This window comes from Emydura macquarii, unplaced genomic scaffold (genome assembly GCF_026122565.2).
Source record: "Emydura macquarii macquarii isolate MOO-44397 ecotype Brisbane River unplaced genomic scaffold, CSIRO-AGI_Emac_v2 contig_1348, whole genome shotgun sequence".
In the NCBI taxonomy this organism is placed as follows: Eukaryota; Metazoa; Chordata; order Testudines; family Chelidae; genus Emydura; species Emydura macquarii.
The window spans coordinates 22706669-22723148 of NW_027131485.1; the positions used below are offsets into that span (position 1 = coordinate 22706669).

Sequence of the window (16480 nt, forward strand, 5' to 3'; positions counted from 1 at the left end):
GAAGTCCTTTCATTTGTCTAACTATAGCAATGAACCCAGACAGTACTTAGATCACACATAATAAATTCTTCTGGCTTGTCCTTGGAATGTGTAGTAACCATGAGCTGAGAAATACAAGATTGCTACACTTTGTAAAACTCCTATTGCTCATCCCTGGTATTTGTAATGCCCGTGAGCATCGAAACACCATGACTTTGTCTTAATGAACTCTGTCATTCATGTCTGTCTTATAAAACGGTGTGCCCAGTAATCGCAGATACATGCCTTTTGGCTTCACCACAGAAATTATTGTAGCCAGGAGTCCAGACATAGCCAATTTGCAACCATAACTAACTCCATCAGCTTCCTGCAGAATTTGTAGTAACTGTGAGCCCAGAAATAATTAGTTCATATGCTCTTGACAGCTGGGGAGTTTGTAATAGCTTTGAACACAAAAATAGCTGGTTTGCAGATATTACAAGCTCTTGTTTTCTTCAGAGTTTATAATAGCTATGAATTTAGGAATGCCAATTCAACCAATATAATAAGCTGTACAAAGAAGTATAGAAATGTAACCAATGGCTTGTATATTAAAAGGAAGGTCAAAGGTGGTTCAGGATGGAAACCCAGCAGGATGATGAAGGGAGAGTATAGAATAAGGGAAGAAATAACTGTCATGATTTCATGAAATCTGCCAAGTCAGTGGTTTTATGATCTATGTTTTTACAAGAGCTCAGTACCTTTCCATACTTCATATTGTGATACAATTGCTTGTATTTCTAATGTAGCCTGTTTACTAGGATTCTTCTAGAACTGAAATGATTCCCTCTTCACTAATAACTAAAGCAAAAATGGCAACCAATAGCCTTTATAAATTCTGTTGCTTCTCTGTGGAGTTTGTCATAGCTCTACATTTAGAAATACCACTCTGTAAACTGTTGCCTTCTATTTCAGTGAATGGTCATTATAACCTTCATTGGGCTTGATTCTGCCCGGGGTTGTTCTCCTTGTGTAACCCCAGACTCAGACTGTGCCAATGGAAAGCCCATCAGGAGAGGACATTTTATTTGCATAAAACAGTCAGTCTCCCTTCTATGAAGCAGTCAATGTACCCTAAAAAGTTGGCAGTGCACATCAGGGAGGAAGGCTGACTAGGCTGCCATAGAATTCAGTGCATCCTCTCACAGTCTCCACTGGTAGATTTTACAGATGCCTTCCCCCATCAGTAACACTAAGGGAGGGCAAGCCAGAGTGCTTCTTTTCTGTGTGTACTATCTGTCAACCAAGGAATAACTAGCCAAGCTTTATGAAAGATGTGAACATTTGTAACAACTGTGAAGCTTGACATATTCAGTTCATGATCTTCATAAACTGTCTGCTTGTGCTTTAAATTTTATAATAGCCATGAGCTCAGCAATAGTTCATTTCCGTTGTAAACTCTGACAACTTCTACATGGAGGATTTTATAATAACCATGAGTTTAGAACTCGTTACTTTGATCTTTACAAACTCCTCTGTCTTTTCTAGTATGTTTGCCATTGCTGTGATCCTACAAATAGCCTTCTTGTGACCCTTCGACACTCGTATCAGTTTTTCAGGAGGATTTGTATTTGCCATGATTTCTGAAACATGAGATTTGTAGGACTTTAGTTATAAGCATTTGTGATAACCATTAACTTCTAAAATCTATTGTCTAAGATTGTCCGGATGACAGAGGTATTTTGGTCGTCCCATCTCTTTTGTCTGTACTCTGCTGTTATGGCCCTGCCTTTGACGTTAACTATTGGAGAAATTTCCAATGGTTAGGGGTGCAGGCTAAGAATGAGTGACATCTGGAGTTCTAATCAAACACTAGACTGAAAGCTAAATTGAAACTGGATTGGACATCATAAAAGGAGTTCATCCCACCCTTATAGCTTTCTGCATCCTGCTACAATAGGAGTTGTGATTAACAGCAGTCCAGTGCATCCCTGGCAGTGTCTTGAGAATCTCCCTGTTCCTCCCCTCTCCTACACCCTCTAAGATCCCATTTAACAGCCAATATCCACTTGGCCAAAGAGGACTAAACATGCCTCCCTTGTGATAGGCATTATGTAGCTCCAAAAACAGCCCAAGGGGGTCACTGCTGAGCAATGCAAAGTGATCCCACTCTTTTCTCTGAATTTACTGTCAGAGAGGAATGGAATTAACAGAAATTCAGGCTTGAGTCTCCTATACATAGTGCAGAATAAGCCACTGAGCTGGTCAGTGCTGCTTTGTTTAAATTGTAAAACACAGAGCAGAATCAGTTCAGTCTGTGTTTAGCACCCAAACTCGCAGGAGACAACCAACTCAAATTCCTCATCTCTTCCTTCATTTCCCAAACCAGATACATCCATCTGATTAGAAATGTTGATTTAATTTTTCTATTCTTGAGCAGCAGTTTTTTTATTATGTCACATGACATCCCCAGAGATATTTGTGCTCTGCAAATGTAGGTTAGTCATATTAGACAGTAATTTTGCAGTGTTCTGGAATAATAAGGCAGAATGATCTCATTTAAAAATCAGATTGTGCTGATTTCCCCCGTTCTCTACATTGACTTATCATGGCAAGAATAATAATTTTAATGCTCAGATTCCAAACTTTAAAATGAGACCTTACTTATCAAAATTAAAAATATGTAAGGAGAAGATTAAACAATTGCTGATTTTTAAAAAAATGTTTGTTTAAAGCCTTCTCCTAAAGACACCTCCCACCTATTCACTTTTGGTGATAGAATTTAGCAAAAGCCTGAACCCAGCTTTTGTAACTTACTAAAGTATTGATTGTGTGAACAATCTGACAAAGTGCAAGCTCCAGTGACTTCCACTTTCCTATCCTCATTGGATCTGTGGCATGCACAACTGAGTCTTGAGAAATAAACTGCTAGGCTTGGCTGTTACATGTACAGTAATAGACTTTTATTGGAGGGTATCCTATTGTCGCTACAGTTAAGATGCAGTTGGTCATTCTAAACAAACTCTTATTTGGGTTCATTTAAATTCGAATTTTCTTTTGACACTGAAATTTATCCTGTGTGATTCCAGAGAATTTTACATTGGGGAGTACGGTTAAAGCGTGCTTCCAATCTTTCAGAATTTGAAACATTAAATATCCTCAAGAATTATTATAGGCAGAGCTGGTAGTGGTAATAGTTAATGTTGCCCAGAATGTCCCATTAAAAGACCCTTTGTTTGATTGTTTATAACTTTGTCCAACTTTAAACTTTCAGGCTGAAAATGTCCATTCTGGGTGTCTGCCTCAGGCTGGTTTTTTGGTTTTTTTGTGTGAAGGTTGTAACTGAAGTGATTCACCTGTTTCCAAGAACAAAATTAAGAAAAATACATTATTTGTTCATGTTAAAAGAATCTTAAAAACGTTTTATTGAGAAGCTCTAAAACCTCCATGCTTTGGGGTGAGGACTTGTTGGGGGGGTTACCAATGAAAATTCACCAAATTTCACCCAAGCTATAAGCCTCTGAAAAATCTTAGTTCACATATGCTCCGCAGAGACTTCATGGAGTTCAGTAGCCTAATTCCCTGAAGGTTCTGGCTGCAGTGAGCATGCCCCATCCCCTCACAGCTCCTGTGTGCTGGACTGGACATGTGCAATTCCCACAGAGGAGTGAGCATGCTCCAACTCAGGGCTGCAGTTTTCCCTGCAATTGTTCTTCCTGGCCACTGAGGAGCTGGTGCTGTGATGCTAGATTCCAGAACTGAGCACAGACAGTCTCTCCGGGGCGCTCAATGCTCTCTCACTGCAGACATCTAGGCTGCGAGGAGGAGGAAGGCAGCCACAGTGCAGGGCAGAAGTGTAAGGCATGTTGGGTGTGGGAGGGTGAGAGTGACACAGGGGTTGCAGGAGCAAGAGGATGGGTAAAGGGAGTGGGGAAGGATGCTGAGGGTGAAGGGGAGAGTATTAGGAGCAGAGGAGGAGCAACCAGGGGGTCAGATTGGAGCGGAGAGAAGGGAGTCTCGTGTAGAGTGGGAAGCTGGATAGAATCAGAGGGGCAGAGGCAGGAACCAGGGTGAAATGGATAGGAGCAGAGTGGGACAGAAACAGGCTAGGAGCACAGGGGCAGAATAGTCCATAGCCACTAGAGAAGATTCCCTTACAGAACCTGGAATTGAACCCAGAAGTACTCAGCCTCTACAGTTGTCTGCAAATATCTGCGAAACCCATGGGTGAACTATGTCTTTCATCCCCCCTCTAGTGACTAGTCCACATAGAGAATAACAGTCTACCACTGCTACCATTTACTTCATTAATTCCAAAGGTAGAGGTCTTTGCTGTGGATCTAAAAGTCCAAACCCTGCTGATGACCCAAACTAGGATTTAGTATAGCTCCATATGATGGAATTTGTTGGGTTTTTAAAAACATTACATTAAAAAAAAACATTAAAAGAATGTTAAGGTGGCAAAGTCAAGTACTCAAAAGTTAGGAAATGCATAAGCAACCCTAATTCACCCTGCCTCTCTTGTTCACATGCAATATGATACAGCCTTTCATTATGTGATCACCTACTGTTTTTTCCATAGGATCCAGACCTCATTCAATGCACACACTGGACAGTGCTTTGGAAACAAATCAAGGTTGTGTAGTAAAGATTGTGTTGTTTGTAATATCCCTGCTTCATTTGGGGCAGAAGTTGGAAGGTGTGTAAATGACAAAAGGAATTGTTGGAAGAGAAAGGATTATCTCCTGGTTAAGGCAACTGAATGTCACCCTGGAAAACTGGACTCTATCCCTGCCTGTAACAGAGAATTCTTCTGTGTGATGTTGGCAAGTCACTTAAACCAAAATTTTCACTGTCAGCCTACTTTGAAACAGCAGTAGATCAAAGTGATCCCTTTCCTCAGATGACTCTTCCAAACCATTCTCCACAGTAGTATCTGTGTAGAAAGCCCTGAAAATGGCTGCTTCCTCTATCTGCATTGGGGATATATGGGTTCTCTTTCTTCTTCTGGAGGTCACACATACCCAATTTTCTTCCCCATTCTTCAGTCCCTCTTGCACTGCCCTCTGATTCTTCAGCATGGAGTGCTGCAGTACCAAATACTGACTTCTATCCAGAAAGCCTTCATTTTCTTAGCTGCAACACAGGGTTGATGTTTGGATTTCTGGTCCTTTAACTTCCTCTTCTAATATGGAGTCCAACTTGCACTTCGTAGAGATGAAGTCACTTCTGTCCTCTGAGAGAAGACAAACATGGCACATCCCTTGATTGCTCACTATCCATATTGTCTTCCTTCTAAGAGCCTCTTCAGATGTTATATTTACTACTCACAGAAGCCTGAAAGTTGAAAACTCTATGGGAACTTCCCCAAGGTGAACTCCCAGGCAAACTCCCTCTGTTTGCTTCTCCTGTGTTTGCAGATCCATGCCGGAAATTGAACTCTGAGAATGCTACTTTTTACAATAATCATGTTTAAATGTAAATTTAAGAACAACGAGAGTTCTGTGGCACTTTAAAGACTAACAAATTTAATATTTGTAAACATAAGCTTTTGAGAGATTTCAGCTCTCTTCTTCAGTATTACTGCATCTGATAGTGTTAACTTGGCTCCATAGCACTCATGTGAATCCATATATTACACTTCATGATGTTAACTCAGGATAACTAAGGAATATTGACTTCTATGCAAGTCATAAAATTTTCATCTTTAGCATCCTTATTCACACGAGTTATGGTATAACTTCAATGGCAGAACTTGCATGATTAAAGACTACTTGCACGTGTAAGAGTTTGCATGATTGGCTCCCTGATGTTGCATAACAATTTCCCTTATTTAGATATTCACTATATCTCAGAAGCTAGATGTGGGCCTTGACACTCCAGTGCTGTCAACCATATGAACTCACGGTGCCTAAGTACAATACCTCAGTCAGTTTTCAGACACCCTTGTAAATCTGAAGCTCCTGACTTCTTTTAATCGTATGGTACATACTGACTTCCCAAAGTGCTGTGATCCTCCTCTCTCAGCCTGTATGCACTGAGTACAGTGGTAGGCAGAGCAAGTAATAGATGTCTAAAATCATCTTTAGCTGCCACTCTGGGCCTGGCTACTGTCCAGACAGAAATATCAGAGACATGCCTAATGGACACGGACATTGTCTGAATCATTGTCTCTGTAAACAATTTTCAGTTTCTTATTCCCACACTGAGCTGTGCCCTGACCTCATCCCCATATTTCATAGTGAAAATGTGCTTGTGTAAGTCATACACTGAGGCTGGACAGGTGTTTATATTTAGCGCTTGTGAAAGTCACGTAGCCACTCATGATATTGTGCCGCTTCCCATCACTAGATATACTTGCTTGTAAGAATTACAATAAAAAAGAGCTATCTTGATCTGTGCATCTGTATTTGAAATAAGGCTCCCATTACTGGTGTTTTCTTTGTCTTCTGGGGCCCTCAGGAATCAGTAAAGTTTATCCTATTTTATACCCCTCCTTATCCTTGAAACTCCATCATGTTGCTAACATTCTTTGGACAGGAAGGAATTGAATGCGACTTACCTTTCTGAGTAAGTCAGATACATCCATCCAGTTATTTTATGGCCATCATCACTACACTATCCTAGTGACCTGCCCCTCATTCAATGGCCACAGTGATAACTTGAACAAGAAAAGCACTCACTGCCCCATTGAACCTGTGACTGAGCACATCATTTTGACAGCACTTGCCTTTTTAGGTCAAGTTCAGTGATCTCAACACAGGACTGTGGTGAGGGATCTTTTGAAGTCTAATCCCAGCTCTGACACTACACCTCTCGGTGACCTTTGACAAGTCAGTTAACTTCTTTTCCTCAAAGGAGCATTGTGAAGACTAATTAATTGTTTGTAAAATACTTTGAAGATGGGAAGTGTCATCTGAGTTCTCAGTGGTGATAGGATCAATGTCATGGCAAAACTCTTGACTTTCAACTACTAATCCTAAAGCTTCTCTACGTTAGGGATATTTAGACTGCTGTACCTACCCCAGTGTTTGTGACCTTGGTCATAAGCAAAGAGTTCAGTAAGACCAGGAAAAGAATATGGCCAGGTACTTTCTCCTAGAAAACCACACTGCCCAGGTTTAGCTTTGTGTAGCTTTGTGTTTAGCTTCCAGTTCACAGAGATATTATTTTCACTTAGTCTACACTGACATTCCAACTTTTAACTCACTTTATTTTCTGTCTCTCACACACATTTACATTCACATACTTTTTAATTCCAGCTGTGCGAAATGGAATATATTTTGAGAATCTTCTAATGGCTGCCTTGGTTTTTTTCCCCTGATGAGTGAATCTATGGTTTTGGCTCAGTTACAGATATTTAAAGGGATGTGTCTGGCTTGCCTTGTACTGTGCTGAGAACAAAGGGATTTTGCTGCAGGTGGAGCGGGGGAGAATTAAATATTGACCTTTCTCTTGTAAAACCTAGGCTAAATGGAATGTATATACAATATTTAACAGGAGTCTTGGCTCAGATGTGGTTAATGAACAGTTACACTATGTAGACCATTAGGCTATTATTCTTTAGAATTTTTTGGTTTTTTGGTCATATCACTCAGAGGATTCCCATTTCTTCTACTTTAATCTCTCTATAACTTTAGGCCCCAGGTCACAGCAACTGTCCAACCAAGGAGGACTCTCCTGTTTGACCAGAGGGATCAAGATTATTTATCTAATCTGTCTCAGGGATTTCTATAGCACCATTTTCTGTAGTATCAAAGTGCTTGTGTGATATGATGCTTCCCACCAATGTCAGAGCATGCTGGTGCAGTGCCTTGACCTGGGGACCGATAATAACTGTCTTGTGTTCCACATGCTAGTGCAGAGGATTACCACTAAACCACTAGAATGTTGAGCATGTGTTTTATGCTGCTACGATGAATCAGCTGGTTGTGCAAAACAAGGTGTATTTGGTTACTCCAAACTGCTATTCTACTAATGTCAGCCATTAATCTCCTGAATTTTCAAAGCTTGCAAGACCAGAAGGGACCATTGTCATCATCTAGTCTGACCTCCTGTAAAATACAGACTATGGAACTTTCTCAAAATAATTCCTAGAGCAGATCTTTTAGATAAACATATTGCCAGTGATGGAGAACCCTCCATGGCCCTTGGTAAATTGTTCCAATGATTAATTATCCTCTCTGTTAAAAATTTATGCCATATATCCAGTCGGAATTTGTCTAGCTTCCACTTCCAGTCATTGGATTGGGTTATACTTTTCTCTGCTAGTTTGAAATACCCATTATCAAATATTTGTTCCTCATGTAGGTGCTTATAGACAAGATAAGAGTTCCCTATCCTATAAGTATGGCCTACATTTTAGCCTAAATTAATGAGGCGGCTATCATGGACAGTGGGTAAAGCTTCCCCTAGGGGACTCAGTCTGCTCACCATTGTGTACCTCCCGTCCCCTCCCCCCATTCAGCCTTGCTGGTCATCACATCCCTCCTGCCCCCCCAGTTGGCCCCTCTCTTCTCTTCCACACCTCCCTTCTCCTGTGGCAGTGAGTGATGGTGGGGGGGCTGAGTGGGGAGGAATGAGGAGGGATACAACAAGTAGTGGTGGGGGGTTGAGGATGGAGAGGAGAGGAGGGACACAGCGGAGAGCCTGAGGGGAAGGCAGGAGAGGAAAAACCATTGAGCAGCAGCAGGGACCTCCGGAGAGGGGGGTGGAGACTGCTGGAGAGAGGAGCAGCCAGATAGCAGAGGGTGGACTCGAAGAAAGCTGAGATTTTATGCCATGCAGTGGCTGAGGAGGTGGTATCTGCTACTCAGCTTCCTGGGTTCATAACTAATCTCCCTGGGGAGTCTAAGGGACCCAGGAAGCTGAGTAGCAGATACCGCTGCCTCAACTGCCCGGGAACCTTCATGGTGCATAAATAAGCAAAAACTTCCACCCTCCCAGCAGGGAGAAGAAGGGGCAGGGCTGCCACAGCCCAGGCATCTGGTTGTGGGTCAGCAGCAGCTGCGCCAAGGGAGGCTTAGCCTTCCCTGGCCTACTATACCCACTACCCATGGCTGCTATAATTACTTGCTCAATTTTTCATTATTTTCTATGCTGATTCCAAGTGCATAAAAATTGCCCTTTGATCAACTCTTTCTCTAAACATTTCTAGTGTGTTAGAACTCTGTGTCAAGTGCAGAGAGCAACCTTAATTCACTAATCATTGACTTGATCTGCCAAATTGAGATCTAGGCATACAGATTTGCTGTTTCACAGAATTCTTGTCTCTAGACATTTTCCTTTTATCCCTGATCTTTTCCTCCTAGCCCCACTTTGCTGCTACCTCTGTTGCCTCTTCCTGTCTTTTAAATCTTTATTATTTGTACCAGCATTCGAAACCAAGTCCCACAAAGTCTGATCAATGACTGAGAGAAGCACTCTTCCTCCGTTTTTCTGGAGTTCATTGAAAATGTGCCTGTCTTGCAGAAAAAATGTGAATCTCTACCCCACTGCACTGGGAGCATGAGCATTGCTCTAAAAATCTCAGGATAGTTGCAAAGAAGTATTGCCATAAAAGCACAAATACCAAGGAATTCTCTATTACAGCAGAAACACTTGGCCAAATTCACCACTGGAATAAATGTTGACAGAAGAATTCATGTCACCATAAACAGCTGCTGAGATCTCTGGGGTAACAACTTCACCAAAGGCCCCAGTTGCATCAGTGAGAAGCATCTGCAAACTGCACTTACCATGGGGTGGGGGCAGCACAGAACTGAAAATAAGTGACACTCATTAAAATGGAGCATAGCCAAAGCAGTCAAATTATCTGCTGATGCACTGATTCTTCAAAGAAGCTCCAACTCCCAGGCCTCCACAGAGGCCTCAGTGTAACCTAAATCTGACCTTCCTTTCCCATGTAGCACTGAGATAGGACAGAGTCAGAAGACACCAACTGCCCTCCTCAGATTGATGTTTCCCTTAGGGTGCCATGCACTTTGCTCAAGCATAGTGCAGCACCAGCAGCTCCCTTCCTTAGGCAACTATGCTGACTGTAGCCTGCTGTCTTTTAACAAACACTAAGGTGAATGCATAGGCTTCTGTGGTATTCAGCATCACTGTTGATGCCTTTGACAAAATACCATATATGCTGCAGGATTTGAATGCCAGGGGCTGGGTTTTCCCCTCACATTTTTGGTTTTACACGATAGTGGAATTACCACTGATTGACACAAGTGTTAGTGAGTGGAGAATCAGGTCCCAGGTGTGTTGGGAATGGACTTTTCCCTTGGACTTATAAAGAGACAGCGTGGTCTAGTGGATTACGTACAGGACAGGAAGTTGGTAGATATGGATTGTAGTCCCAACTTTGCCATTGACTCACTGTGTCGCCTTGGACAAATTGCTTATCCACTCTATTTCCCCATCTTTAAAATGGTGATTCTTGCTTACCCACTGAGCAGTGACAAGATGAATTAATGTTTGTAAAGCAGTTTGAACACAAAATATCATAGAAATGCAGAATAGAAATTTTACTTTCCAAGTTTAAGCAAGACCTTTCAATTTTCAATTTCAATTTCTTTTTATTTATTTTCAATAGAAGTACATGCAAATTCTGATATAGTGGATTGGAGTTTCAAAACATCACATGGGCTGGCCACATGTATAACATAGAGAAATCAGCTTTCTTGTGCCCATTAGAGTCAACAGGAATTTTGCCATTTACTTCAGAGGGGACAGGATCAGGCCCAAAAGTTGTTCTCACTATGAAATAAGTTTGGAAGAATGTGCCACACACGTGTATTGTGAACATACACATTACTGCATACTTCCCCCATTTGATTTGGACAGCCTTGTAGTGGTTTAATTGATTGGCTATTAGTTACATACTATAGTATTTAAGTGGAAGTTGTCAGAAGTTGTACACACTCATTCTCAAAGCTTTTGCAAGGAAAATAACCCCAAATGTGAAATAATAGTACATATATTTAAAAAGCAATGTAGACATGAGTTGCTGTAACCTTTTGTGTATTACTTAATCAGAACTTCTGTTTGTCAGCCTTCAAGTGGCATTGAAATGCAGTTTAATTTGGATTATTATAATTTTGATCATACATCCAAAGTATTAAACTTAAACCACATCTTTACTTTTAAGGAACAAATTTACTGATTCAGAGGTTGATCAGTGTGTTTGTGTGTATGTATTTAACAGACAAGAATATTATCATGTCTTACTAAAACAATACATGCATTACTATTAGAGCGGTACTCTGTAGCAACACAAAAACAAATACAGGGCCTGTTGAGTAATGAATGCAGAGCCAGTCCCATAGTGACTGGCTATGAGGTCCTCAGAAAAACATCTTGTCTTAAATGTGTTCAGTAAGACTGTTGCTGACAAGATTTCTTATGGGCAGTTTTTACCATTAGAATTGCATGATCTTTTTTTTAAAAAAAAAAAAAATCCTTTTATGGAGATTCAAAATTATCTTTTTATCTAAAACTTTGCTCCCTCAGAGAAAGAATTGATTCTTGAGTCTTAAGGGACCATATTTAAATTCAAACCCTTGGGGATGTTTGTTGGCAAGTAAAATGAGTGACTTATTGAGTGACATATTGAGTCACTTAACGAGTGACTTATTCCTGCTATAATTTATGCACTTTTCTGTCCTCTAGATAGTCTTAGTCAAGATTTGTTTTAATAGGTGAGAAATTGCTGCCCACAAAATTCCTCCGTCAAATTGATGCTTGTATGACAGCTTTTGTAGGGCCACCCTTTTTCTGAATGGTGCAGAACAAGACATTCACATGCTAGTTAATGTCGTTTCAAATTGCCATGTGTACCAAGAGCTCACACATGCTCTTGTGTGCAAAATGTCCACTTTTAAATAAACAGGGTGTAATTTTTTGGAGGTGAATCCTAGGTTGTTAGTCTGATGGAGTGCAATGACTCCACTGATGTAATTAAAGATATTCATGTTATTTTTGTAACTAGTTCTATGGCATCATTAAGGATCAAAGTATTTTTAAAAAATCAGCTCTTAGGGTCTTTTAACAGCTCAGGAAGTTTCCATTTGAGGGTGATGTCTGCACAGGCTCATACTTGGCACATGTGCAAAAAAATATGAATTTTTTATTAAAAAGAAATAGTGTATGTCTACAGCAAAGCATTGTTCACAAGAAAAAAGAAAGTTTTTCAATTTCCTATTTTAAGTTTGGAAAAGGCATGGGCAACAGTCCACATTCTAGACTAGATGCTTCCAAAACTTAATTTTAAAAAATTAACTGTTTTAAAACATAAAAAAAAGCCCATCTGAAATCACCTACATCTATTTTTCTTCTTTTACTAATAACAATACTGTGTACTTAATTTCACCTTTCAAGGACCTTAAAACACTTCACAAACATCATTCAAACATTGACAAAGTCTATAGACAATCGTGTGAGGTAGGGGATTGTGACATCAATTTTACAGCTGTTGACACTTTTCATTTCTAGGATGCAATTAAATTACTGTTTAATTTTGCTTAAAAAAATGAACAGACCCAAAGCATTCCTGTTCTGAACCTTTGTTATCAAATTTTATTCCAGCCCCAGTACTCACAGGTAAGTCAACTGCTGATAGGGTGTCCAGATGTCCTGATTTTATTGGGACAGTCCCAGTATTAAGGGCTTTTTCTTATATAGGTGTCTATTATCTCCTACCCTCTGTCTCGATTTTTCAGACTTGCTATCTGGTCACCCCAGTTGCTAAAAACAGAAGTTTGCAGTGAAACTCTGTCAGCAGCTTAGCTGTAGCAATTGTAGTAGAATTGAAATGTTCCTGATTGGGCCCAATCCTACTGTCATATCTTAAGTGAGAGCAAGATCTGGCCCTTAATGTAGTAAAGATGTCTAATGAACTGCACTCTTGATTATGCAGATAATTCTGTTACTGTTCTCAAGTTAGCTTGTCAATTCTGTCTTAGCCAAAACTTTTAAATAGCTCCGCCACTGTTAACCCATACATATTCCATACATCCCATGGAGAGTCTCTGAATTTGCAAAACCACAAAAATGTGATATTTAGTTATTTGGATGTTCCCCTGGCAGAGTATTAGCTGTCTATTTTTCCACCAAGAAAAACATATTTCCTTCACCATGACCCTTCTCCAGTTTATATTTTTTAATCCACCCAAGATCTTACGATCCCTTTTCCCCTCCTCGGCAGAAAAAAAGTGAGGATGGAAACTAGTAACACTTGTTATCTGTGTCTGGAGACTTTGCCTATTTCTTTTTTAATTCTTACTAGTTAAATGCTGTTTTTAAAAAGTCACCACCACCACCTGGTCAAGTGTTTGCTGTGTTTAGAAGGAAGGCTTGAGCCTGCAGCAGTGTCTTATAATTGAATGGGTATGTCATAGGGAGCAGAAGCACTAGAGAAGCTACTGGACGTGTGTTTCAAAGCTCTAGACTTGTGGTTCCTAGATGTATTATTTCTAGTGTGCATTTTGCTAGCCTTTTTTTCCCAGTCTCTCAAACTAGCTAGTGAGATATCATATACTTATTCTAGAGCCCGTCACTTTCTATTGACTTGTTTGTAACTGGTCTCATTCTTGTTTATTTGGGGCCTGATCTTGAGAGTAGCTGAGAACCCACAACTCCCATTGACTTCAACACCTCTCGATTTCAGTCCATTAGATTGTAAGCTCCTCAGGGCAGGGACTTTGTCTATACAGTGCCATGCACACCAGTGGTGCTCTAGAAATCATAATCCAAAGTAAGCACAGAAGACAAAACATGGGACTTACGTTTGACAGTGCTACGAGATTCCTGGAACCCAGCTGATTCTGAACCCCAGCCAAGGGATTCACACTCTCGCTCCTCCCCTTGCCCATGTCTGGTGCCTGTGCCTGCAGCTCCTCTCCCCTTCTCTGCCAGCCAACACATCTTCCACAGCCCCACGCTGCGCTTACGCCCATCCTCCAGGGTCTGGTATACCCAATTGGGAGTAAAGGCTGCTGCATTGTTAAGAATAAGTGAGACCAGGGCTACCAACACAGCTGTGGCTACCAGTTTCTGGACAGTCATATCTGACTGTCGACCGCTGCCAGTCTCTATTTGCAGAAGATCCAAGGTCCTGATGCGCTGCAGCACATTGAAGTAGGACTTGAAATGGGAGGCAGCTGTAGTATGATGTTATGGAGGGCTAGAGAACATCACCGTTCATTCTCAAAGTCGACTCCTAAGGTGTTTCTGACCAAGCAGATAAGAGCACCCTCAGGTAGGTAGGAGAATTCCATAAAATACAAGCGCAAAGGAGATATTGCAAGTCTCTGTCCTTCCAAGCTGTGCCTTATCCACCTTCTTGCACTTGGATGAGCAAAGCCAGTCCGGTGATGAACTGAAGAACAGGCAGGTCCATTCCTTGTGGGACAAGGCAAAGGCAGAGAGTATCCAGAGTCTTGAAGTGGAAAAACTTGGGTTGTCCTGAGGAAACCAGGGGCTAAAATGCTTGCAGACACAATGCCTCAGCTCTTCAGAATGCAGCTGCAAAGAAAGAAAGAGACTCGCATAAGAGTCATGCAGCGGCAGCTCTGAAAGCCTTTACAGCCTCAGAACTCAGAACATCCCACAAATACAAGGAAACTTCATTCTCGAAGCCAAGCCAAATTGGAAGTGAATGCATTCATCCCAAAGGTGCTCTGGAAGTTTAGAGTATCCTGAGGAATCTGCTCCTTTCGGGTTCCTCTTGCACTGTCAGAGCAGCAAGTGACAGAGGCTGGAGAGCAGAAACTCTGCCGAGAGGAAGTTTTTTTTCCCTCCCCCTCTGTCTCTCAACAGAGAGGAAATGGTTGTTTTTGTGGCTGTTTTTGGTGAGCCTCAGGGCGTAGCCGACTGCAACAAACAGAGCCACTGCCACAGCAGTCAGACGTTAACAGGATGTGTTTCCTGAAAGGAAAAGACTAGGGAGACTTCTAAAATCCTAGTTCCCCCTTCTTCTCTCACCTCCTTTCAGAGTCCCCCCTCCTTCTCTTTCCCTCCCAGAAAGAATAATAGCCAGCCATCCAGGGAAGCATGATGCTGCGGGGCAGAAGGGATTTGAATCAGTTTGTGCATCTGAAGGGATCACAAGAAACAAATCAATGAGCACCTCCCCAAGCAAAAACACAGGCGTAAATTCAACCACAGGGTCAACTCTGCAGAGGCAAACACAGAGGATCACGGAGGGGTTCCTAATGTTCTATGTTGAAAGCAAACTGCATTAGAATTATACATGCAAAATTTATGCAGTGTAGCTGTAGTCATATCGGTCCCAGGATATTAGAGAGACATGCAAAATAGGACAGGCTCAAATATTGCCCGTGTTCCTGTATGGAACGCTAGAGGGAGATGCAGCAGATGAGTAGAAGGATTCTAAGACAGGGCTCTCAACCTGTGGTCACAAACAAGTGTTGGGTTTGTGACCACTGTTGGTGAAGGGAGGCAGATCATGGACAGATTAGAGGGGGGGGGAGGGGGATGGTCCGAGGTGGTTCTTGTATGGAAAAGTGGGGGATGTCGTAGTATGGTACAAACAGAGAACCATTGCTCTAATGCATTCTGCCTGAGTGACTGACACACCAATCCTGACTTTCTTTGCCCCCTTGTGGCTCTGCAGTTCTGCTGGGAAATCTGGCAAACCCCTTTCAGACTGGAAAAGCAGCTCACTTCTCCCTGTGGAAGTTAACTTCACATTGTGACTGCTTTCACATAGAAATGTAGCATAGCAAGCAAAGTGTGCACACCAGCCATGAGACTCTGTGGGCAATCAGGAGAGCTATCTGAATTAAATGGCTTAAAAACTGGTTAATGGATAGATCTCAAAATACAATTGCAAATGGATTCCTTATTGAGTTGGGTGTGTTTCTAGTGGCATCACGCAGCAATAAGTTCTTTATCCTATGTTATTTAACATTTTTAATCAATAACCTTTTAAAAAACCAAAATAATTACTGAACAGGTTGGCAAATGATACAAAAATTGGTGCAGTGGTAAATAATAAAGAGGACAGGTCATTGATACCGAGCGATCTGGATAACTTGATAAGTTGGGTGCAAGCCAACACTACGTGTGTCAATACATCCAAATGTAAAGTCCTGCATCTTGGGACCAAGAATGCAGGCCATATTTGCAGGATGAGGGACTTAGTCCTTGGAAGCTGTGATTCCGAAAAGACTGAGAGGTTAATCCACTGAATGTGAGCTTCCAGCATGATGCTGTAGTCAAAAGGGCTATTGTAATCTTTGGATTTATAAACAGGACTGTTGAGTAGAAATAGGGAGATTATATTTTTTCTGGTTTTGGCACTGGAGTGATTGCTGCTGAAATACAGTGTCAAGTTCTGATGTCCACATTTCAAGAAGGATGTCAAAATTGGGAAGAATTCAGAGAAGAACCACAAGAATTATTAAAGGATTGGAAAACATGACTTATAATGAAAGACATGAGGAAGGAGCTCAGTCTGCTTAGTTTATCAAAGAGAAGGTTAGGGGTGTTTTGACCACTGTCTAGAAGT

The 16480-nt window shown here is 41.3% G+C and overlaps 2 protein-coding genes across 4 annotated transcripts in view; one reads left to right on the forward strand and one right to left on the reverse strand.

Annotated features, from left to right (window-relative positions):
- TMEM204 (transmembrane protein 204) overlaps nucleotides 1-14782 on the reverse strand; it is a 36194-nt gene extending 21412 nt beyond the window's left edge. Inside the window, exon 1 of the mRNA XM_067551435.1 lies at nucleotides 13734-14782. Within this exon, the coding sequence (XP_067407536.1) occupies nucleotides 13734-14013 (280 nt within the window). The 5' untranslated portion in view covers nucleotides 14014-14782. The remainder of the gene's footprint in view (nucleotides 1-13733) is intronic.
- IFT140 (intraflagellar transport 140) overlaps nucleotides 1-16480 on the forward strand; it is a 166325-nt gene that overhangs the window by 107076 nt on the left and 42769 nt on the right. The gene's annotated exons all lie outside the window — the stretch shown is intronic.